This window comes from Phlebotomus papatasi, chromosome 1 (assembly GCF_024763615.1).
Source record: "Phlebotomus papatasi isolate M1 chromosome 1, Ppap_2.1, whole genome shotgun sequence".
NCBI lineage: Eukaryota > Metazoa > Arthropoda > Insecta > Diptera > Psychodidae > Phlebotomus > Phlebotomus papatasi.
The window spans coordinates 100,186,689-100,195,506 of NC_077222.1; the positions used below are offsets into that span (position 1 = coordinate 100,186,689).

Here is an 8,818-nt window from a genome sequence, read left to right on the forward strand (position 1 = left end):
GAGACAAATATATTTGTTTCGCACACGGCTACCAACATTTTCGAGTGAACTATTTTTGACTTGTGTGTTTTGTTTTTTTCTCTTACCTTTTATCCTGAGTTTTCTCTAATAATACGCGATAATTGATATGATTGCTATACCCAGAAATCCTTGTATTAAATTCCTTTCTCGCTACTGCAAAAGAAATTCGAGAATTACCATCCTGCAGGGTGAGAAATGGAATGTGCAACTTTTGAGGTTAAGTTCAACAGCAGTACTCCCGGAAAAACTGGAGCCGGAAAGAGTAAGGAGGAAACGCAAGACAAAAACCAAAGACAGTGAAAGCCCTCAGGAAGATCTCCTGGCCTATTTCACATCAGAAAAACAGAGGAACACTCTAGGAAGCTTCCCTCGGACTTATTTCAACAAGAAACTAAACACCCCAAATCATTTGTACATCGCAGATGAAACAGTGGCCAGGAATATTGCAGATTGCGTAGCTGCGAGCTCTTCCAAAGACACCCCAATCTTGGAAATTAATCCAGGATGTGGAATTCTCACACAGCAGCTACTCAGAGTCACCAGTCAGAAGATTCACTTGTTCGAATCTGTTGAGGAATTTTCCAAGAATCTCGAGAAGATTGTCTCTGAGCATCTGGACAGGGTGTCACTGAAGAAAGAGGATCTGACTGCTCTGTGGAGAATTGCATACCAGGACAAACTGGACAACGGGGATCGGGTGCAAAAACTTCTAGACGGAAAGCTGCCCAAGAGAGATTGGACTGAAGGTAATTCATTTCTTTTCCTTCCATTCGATTTAGGGATTTTAAAAGTTGATTCTTGCAGAGCCCAATGCCAGAATCGTTGGAGCTATTGGCTCTGGGAACTTCTTCAAGCATCTGGTGAATTCTTTGGTTTACCAGAGCAGTTTTCTAACGTACGGCAGATGCGAAATGTTCCTGGTCGTTCCTCCTCCCATCTACATTGTAAGTACATTTACAATTTTTTCTACAAAATTTTTTAAAGGGGGAAGTATCTGATCAAGAAAAAATAAAATAACATTGAAAAAAAAGATAAGTAATCCTACTCCTGAAAATTACTTTGCTATCAATGCAATTCTGGTTCTTTCTAATTAAAGAAACTTAATAATTTTGTTACAAACTAAATCAAAAAAATTTAAAATCAATTTGTGTTTGATGTTCAGATAAATGCTGAAATTTTTAGTAAAAATTTTTAATGGAATAATAGTAAGATGAAATTAAATTTTAAGTAAAGCTTGGCAAATATTTAAAGCTTTTCATGCTACTGTTCTTATATTTTCAATTTTACACAAGAAAAAATATGGACAGTAAAAAATTAAAAATAAGCGTTTAAATTGGTAAATATTTTTTTCTCATTTAAGATCCTAAATCTTTATACAGCGTATGGGAAAGAAATAGATTCGAATTAAGACTTTTTGAAATTTTCCAGACCTAAAAGGTTTGCCAAAGCCGTAGTCCTAAATACTGTAAGGATCAAATCTGATTTTTGGCTGCTCAAATTTAATTTCTTGCCTTGACGCACAAATCGCAATAATGCCGGCTTCAGACTGGAGGTTTAGCCCAGTTCCCGTAGGTCTCAAAAATCTTAAACAAGCAATTTTATTGATTTTTTAAAATATAATGAATTATTTGTCCTAAATTTTCAATCCTAAACAACAATTTCCTGAAAAAACAATACTTGATTAGGAATTAGAGGAGCTAAGCCAGATGGCTAAGTCTTAGGTTTGTAGCCCGTATAACCTTAAGGGGTCAATTCAGAGATTTATCTGATTTGTTTGGCTGATTAATAAACAAATGTGCGTAGTTATTCATAGGTTATGAGCTTTCTCCAAAAAAGCTCCTAATGGGTACTGATTATCGCAGAGTTTGCAGTTTGACAGAGTTTGTGGAGAGTTTGCAGTTTGACGGGAATTCAGAATCCTCAAAGAGGTCTGTCATTTTTGTAAAATTCATGGAATAATTACCTAAAATTTAACAATTTCATATCATAATATTAATTAATTCCTTTGTCATTCGATATTTAATGCCTGATACAGAATATGTAGTGTGAAAATCTTCATTTAAATCCATCGCAAACCATTAATATACAAGGTCTCCGAAAGTTAAATATTGTATCACCCCTCACTTTGTCAACAATTATTCACATCGATGTTAGAGCAAGGCAAGAAGAAGTCTTGGACACAGAGGAGGCTTCCGGAAGACGAATTGCTGCTCCCGAAAACCCTTTGTTTGTGTTTTTACAGTCGTCTTCAAAAACGTCACAAGAAATCCCAACAGGTTATTTTATATTCTTCAAGTTGGAAAAATATCCGAGACATGCGAGCTAGAAAAAAACTTCTGAATGAAAAAATTTCAACATAATGGAGTCCAAGAAGTCAATCATATCCTGGAAGAAAAACTTTCATGATTTGGAATACGGAAGGCAAAAACTAAATAAGGATTTTTAAGATAATTTCCCTCAGTATTCGAAAAAATTAATATCGAGCTCTTCATAGTTATTTTCTAATTGCAGTTTCGGTGGTCCTTTGTAGATTGCCACAAAATATTGTTTTAAGAATTAAAAAAATGACAGATAATAAAAATAATAGAAATACAAGACCTTATTTACATAATTTTTAAAGAAAATCGCGTGAAAAAAAATATACGGATCACTAATAATAAATTTTCATAAATGTAATATTAACTTAAATCAGTTTATCGGCCACTGCGAGAGGTTGTCGAGAATAAATCAGCGGCTAATGAGTAATTTGCTGATTACACTGATGTGTCTGAATACGAAAACAGCTTAGGAGCTCTTTGGAGACTTTTTTAATTAGCTAAATCAGTAATCAGGAATCAGTGTAAAAAAGTGTAAAAAAAATTAAAATTTATTTTCGTTATGAGAATTTTAAAATTCGTCATTTTTGAGCTTAAAAATTTACTATACAGAAAATAGCTAGAGACTTGCAAAAAATATCCTAGATTCCTTCAATCTTCTACTTTGCAAAAACGTACAAATATAAGGAAAAACTAACTTTAGGTAGTCAGGAAAAATTATTTTCTGTATGGAACACCGGTGTTCCAATCGTCCTTAAAGGGTTAACTCAGCATCAGGTCAGGGATCTTTAATTTTGACTAAATATTACATTTTTAATTTTTCTTTTAGATTTAGATTTTTAGGGATCCGGCATAATTTTTAGATCTAGAAAGTATTATGAAATTAAAATTCACAGCCACACTATTTTTGACGAAACTTGCTCGCGTTGCTCGCAATAATGTGTAGAGATCATTACTTTCTTAAACGTTTTGAATAGCTTAATCCAATCTCTCGCACTTTTCTTCTTCTTTTGAATGTAAAGAGAAGGATAAAAGTACATAAAATGCCTGAGGACGAAAGAGATTAGAATTTTGATTTCATAAAGTTTTCCATGCCGATGCCGAAGAGATAAAATTCATTATCTCAAAATTGATGAGAAAATTTGATTATTTTAGAAGCGAATTTCACTCTGCGAATGGCTCTGGCACATCTTTTAGATCTGAAAAATTTCATGTTATCGAAATTCACATCGTTTTCTTTCTCAAACATTTCGTAAACAGACATAAAAAAATCCGTGAGACAGTTGAATTTTATAAATTTTGTTGACATATTGTCCCCATTTTGGGTTTTCTGTTAAAGCAAATGTGCTCTATCTACTATAATTCTTTCTCACTGTAACTTTTTTAGACAGCACACATGTTCAGAGAGAAAGTCGATTCAGTGAGGTCAGGATACAATATTCCACAAATTTTCAATGTAAACAAAAAAATCGTTGGATTTCAAACAATTTGATGTGTGTCTATCTCAAAATTCGCGTGACATTTTGGTCCCGCTCTCACGGATAAGCGAAAGTGTACTGTAGATCTATCCCTCTTCTTCTTTTGAACTTCACACCAAATTCAATTTAGTTCAATCGAATTTTGAGTGCGAAAGAATGAAACATCTATATGCAAATTATTCGAGAAAAAAAGGGAGCCATTATCAAAAATATTTCACAGTTGGTACTTACTGTTAAATATAAATTACCAAAAATAAATTCATCTGGAGATACTTCCCCCTTTAAATATTTTTTATTTAAAAATAAATGAATAAGGAAGGAATTTTCCTTATTCTAGCAATTGACATGCTCAAAAGACGCTGGGTATTTGTTGTACAGATACATGTCTGTGCTCTTTCAAATATTCTTTGAGTATGAGTTCATTCAGAAAGTGCCGAGAAAAGCTTTTCTGCCCTGGCAGCATGATTACAATCATGCAAAGCACAATAAGTTGTCCAAGGTGAACTCTATCGATGCAGATAGTTTGTATTTAGTGCGAATTGCTCCCAGGAGGGAAGCTTATGACCTCTGTTCTCCTGATGACATGCAGGCACTTTGGTTTTTCGTCAAGCAAAATATGATCAGTCGGACGAATCGTGTGATTCCGTCCCTGGAAAAATGGATTCCCTACTGTGGGCTGCGTCTGATATCGCAGAAAGTGTCGCCGATGCCAATGAGGCAGGATGGGGAAAATCCCAGAAATGGGGAACTTCCAGAATTTGTGCAGCCTTGTCGGCCAATCTCAAAAAGTGATCATCGACAAGATATAAATATTTTCACGCAGTTTGGTGATCTGACGCCCTCGGAGATGCTATCGCTCTTCCAGCAATTTCGCAATTGGCCAGAGTACAAGCAGAGTCCGTTCTTGTCTCTCATGGAGAACAGTCTGATCAAGATGTTTGCACAAGATCAAGACGCAACGACCGAGGATCAAGTTGGTGGTTTTGTGGAGAAACCAGCAGCAGCAGAAGACGATGAAGCAGAGAGATAAGACATGCTGCGAGTCTTTCGAGAGTATAATAATAAAAAAAAAGTTTTATATAAATTAACACTAATCTGGGCAAATTTATCGAGTTGCACCGGCTTTAATCCTAAAATTATTGGCATTGGCCGTTGATTTGGCGCTTGCTGCCTTTTGCACATGCCGGTACTTCGCCTTGAACTTCATATTGCTTTATCTCGTCTTCGCTGAAGCGATTGGACAGATCCACTGAGAGCTTCTGACATTGAATTTCCAGTGTGGTCACATTGACATCCACCACATTGCTCAATTCGGGGAAGCGACAGGGACCGGCTTTGTGCAGTTCATAACAGGCATTTTGAAAGCGAACCAGACCATCATTGCCGCATGGATTCGTCACACATTCAGGTATCACTTTACCCTTTGGCAGAATTAAGATCTGATTCTCCTGGCAAGGTCCCCGGCGATGCACCAAATAGCACACACTCGTGTCCGGATAGTAGACGAATCCTTAAAGAAAAAAAATCCCTTTTGACCTTCAAAAATATCGTTCATTGCCCTCAAGAACATTCAAAAGATGCTCACCTGGCTGGCAATCACAGACCCATTCGTCAGCATGATCTCCTGGATACAGATACTCATTATCGTTGCATCTTCCAGGTACAAAAATTGGCTTCCTGTTCTGTAAGTAAATTATTTATTTATTTTTTATTTTTTACAAAATTCTGCCCTGCTTTGAAAAATTCTTAGAACTTAATTGCGTAAAGAGAAATTCCCATTAGTTTTCTGAGAAGTGATACTTATCAAATATAAACAAATTGCAATTTGAGTCATCAATTGGAAATCAGCAAGATAAATTGAAAAAATGGGTTTTTGATCAGTGAAAAATTTATCTCATTGAAATAAGGTCATTAAAATTGTTTGATGATCAACAAGATTGACCTCTATTTGAGAACATAATGGAGATAGTGAAGCTTTTTTTTCAAAATGAATTTTCAATAAATACAGTGATAGTGTAAAGAATAGGATCATCAAATTAAAGAATTCAATAAACAACCTTCGCATCACTTTTTTTCTCACACGTTTGCATATGTCTATCTCATTCTTTCGCGCTCAAAATTAGATTGAACTAAATTTAAATTGATCTGATGTTTAAATGAAGAAGAAAAGTCTGAAAGAGTGGGATAAACATATGCAAAACGTTTGAAAAAGAAAGATGTGTGAATTTCGATTACATGAAATTTTCCTGATCTAAAAGGTGTACCAGAGCCATAAGGAACCAAAAAAGTTTCCCAAAATTCCAAGAATACTTTACGAAACGTCGCGTCGTCGCTTAAAAAGAAATAGTAAATCTTTGATATTAAAAGTAAGTAAATAATTCATAACAAAATATTAAAAAGCAGTTAATCATTTCGGATTAGTTTTAAGCAAGGGGTAACTCATATTGAGAAACCCTTGTAAATTGTTCGAGAAACGCAACGCGAAATCCGAGAAACCCAAAATTTGCATCGCGAAACCCGAGAAACCCAAAAATTGCATCGCGAACCCCGAGAAACCCAAAATTTGCATCGCGAAACCCGAGAAACCCAAAAATTGCATCGCGAACCCCGAGAAACCCAAAAACTGGATAGTGAAACCCGAGAAACCCAATTTCTGCATCGCGAGACCCGAGAAACCCAATTTTTGCATCGTGAAACCCGAGAAATCCAAAAAATTGGATCGCAAACCCCAAGAAACCCAAAAATTGGATCACGAAACCCGAGAACTCCGCTCTTTGCATCGCGAACCCCGAGAAACCCAATTTCTGCATCGCGAGACCCGAGAAACCCAAAAATTGCATAGCGAAACCCGAGAAACTCAAGCAAATTTTCAATATTTTATTGAACGTATCGAACTTTTAGACTGATCAAAATAATTTTATGTTGATAAGGTTGATATACTTTTAACTAGATAAAATGAAATCCATTCGTATTGATTTATAGATTTGATGAAAAAAATCGCATTTAAATACACTCAGTCCCGATATTATGCACTACGGGATTATGCACCTGAAAATATTATCATATTTTGATTCCCTTCATTACAGACTTCCGTAAATTTGAAAAAATACCGAGACGACATATTTTCATAGAAAATTTATTCATCTACACCTTTGTAAAACATCGTTTTCTCTGCGAGAAAAATGAGAAAACGAGGAAAGCGCTTTTCAAGCTATTTTAGAAAAAAAAACACACACACAAAAGACTGCAAATCGTTTGACCAATGCAAACAACAAGCGGCGAGACATGATAATGACGTTTCTTTTCGCCGTGAGACATCAGAAATTGCTTCGCTTTTTTGTTACTTCTTGCTCTATAGCTTTTGTTACTTTTTGCCCCAAGTGGCCATTTTTAATAAAAGGATTTCTGGAGAAAAGAACCTTTGTGAAATTCTAAAATAAAATTATAAATAAATAATAAATTCTAAAAAAAATCCAAATTATTTAGAAAATATTTACCAGTGCATCAATTTTGGAAAATAAGTAGGTAATAATTCTTATCTTCTGCAAGGGAAATATTTCAAAAATAGGGCTCTAAATTTCGATATTTTTTATTTTCTAAATTCCTTATTCGAATTCTAAGAAACTTACGACATTCAAGAAGATCTATGGAGGCTATCTATAGAAAAAAATTTAAGCCGCTATCTTTTGAAGATATTGAATTTTGAATTTTTCGATTTGTGACTTTTTGTCACAAATCGTTCGCTCTCACTGAAATGCCAAAAACATGTTTACAACACAAAAGTTATTGTGCGTTGGTCATAAATCATTTTATGTAAGTAAATATTTTCCTTATTTATTAAACACAATATTTTAATTTGCATAAAGAGCAAAATTTTTTTGATTTGAAATTCAAAATAAACTTTTATGCTCGAGAGCGTTATTAAAAGAGGTTATTCACCTCAATGATGAACTATTTTGTACCTATAGTTATAGTAGATAGGGCAGGGTTTTTAATTAAGGTCGTATTTCTTCAAAAATCTGACGCGTTCATGGAATTATTTTAGGGAGTGTGTGTGTACACAAACCATTAACATTAGCAATATCTTGGCGATAACCCGAGCAACATAATCGCAATAATCTCATGACCACAGAGTGAAGGAAGTCTGACTGACCTGTACATTCTTCATCCTCTTGTCCTCCTCACTCTCGCCTGGATATCCAAAATCCTGCCCGATTACTGCCACGAAGGCCACTGATAGGATGAGAAGAGCACTAAAGTACATTTTTTTATTGTGATGACACAGGAACTAATTAAACTGAGAATGAACGTAGAAAAGAGAACGACGATGATCTTGTTCAGAAGCTCCAACACGACTGAATTGTCTTCTCAAGAGAGGCGCATATGGAAGTGCCTGAATGAATATATAATCCGTGTACATAATGTGAGACAGCAAAAACATGGGAATTCCACAAATTTCTGATATTTTCGTTGACCTGCGATTTGTTGAATTTTAAAATATTTAAAATTGAGGTTTTCAAACGATGTGATCTCAATTTTTGCAATATAATTTTATTCTGTTCTTGATACACGTGAATGAATAAGATTTTGGATATTTATAGTATGCAAATTTTGCAGATGGGGACTGTGAAAGAACTACTTTAAATTAAATAAACAATTTTAGTCATGGGCAGAAAATCCAGTTTTTCAACTTTTTGGGCGCGCTTTGCAGTTTTGCGGTTGTTTTTCAATTTGAAATGTTGGCAGCCATGAGAGTTTGACAGTTTGTCAAGTAAAAAAAAAGAATGTATATGTGTGGCTGGTCGAATGGAGAGAAAAGTGATGAAAAAGAGTTTTATAGTGTTTGCTGATGGTGAAAAAGTGCATAAACCCTTTTATTATCATAGATAAATACCCAAATTGGCATATTAGATGGAAATTCGCATGGGAAATGGCTGTGGTGGACAATTGAGAGCGATGAAGAAAAAGTGTACCTGCTGTTTGTTTTTCAATCAAAACCCATTT

At 34.9% G+C, this 8,818-nt stretch overlaps 2 protein-coding genes across 2 annotated transcripts; one reads left to right on the forward strand and one right to left on the reverse strand.

The window, feature by feature from the left end:
* The first annotated feature begins 30 nt into the window (after nucleotides 1-30).
* LOC129810069 (dimethyladenosine transferase 2, mitochondrial) lies at nucleotides 31-4,902 on the forward strand. The gene is made up of 3 exons (XM_055860317.1): nucleotides 31-767; nucleotides 826-965; nucleotides 4,152-4,902. The coding sequence occupies exons 1-3, from the start codon at nucleotides 128-130 to the stop codon at nucleotides 4,842-4,844; spliced, it is 1,473 nt and encodes a 490-aa protein (XP_055716292.1). The 5' UTR covers nucleotides 31-127; the 3' UTR covers nucleotides 4,845-4,902.
* Nucleotides 4,852-8,599, reverse strand: LOC129810081 (uncharacterized). The gene is made up of 3 exons (XM_055860336.1): nucleotides 7,968-8,599; nucleotides 5,400-5,496; nucleotides 4,852-5,324 (listed from the first exon to the last, which is right to left on the reverse strand). Exons 1-3 carry the CDS (start codon nucleotides 8,076-8,078, stop codon nucleotides 4,951-4,953), a joined length of 582 nt encoding a protein of 193 aa, XP_055716311.1. The 5' UTR covers nucleotides 8,079-8,599; the 3' UTR covers nucleotides 4,852-4,950.
* Nucleotides 8,600-8,818: the final 219 nt, after the last annotated feature.

Coding starts and splice junctions, on each gene's coding strand:
- LOC129810069 (XM_055860317.1), top strand. CDS start 128: ATGATTGCTATACCCAGAAATCCTTGTATTAAATTCCTTTCTCGCTAC. Junction 768..825: donor CAAGAGAGATTGGACTGAAG/GTAATTCATTTC, acceptor TGATTCTTGCAG/AGCCCAATGCCAGAATCGTT. Junction 966..4,151: donor TTCCTCCTCCCATCTACATT/GTAAGTACATTT, acceptor TCCTTATTCTAG/CAATTGACATGCTCAAAAGA.
- LOC129810081 (XM_055860336.1), bottom strand. CDS start 8,078: ATGTACTTTAGTGCTCTTCTCATCCTATCAGTGGCCTTCGTGGCAGTA. Junction 5,497..7,967: donor AGAGGATGAAGAATGTACAG/GTCAGTCAGACT, acceptor ATTTACTTACAG/AACAGGAAGCCAATTTTTGT. Junction 5,325..5,399: donor GGTCTGTGATTGCCAGCCAG/GTGAGCATCTTT, acceptor TTTTTCTTTAAG/GATTCGTCTACTATCCGGAC.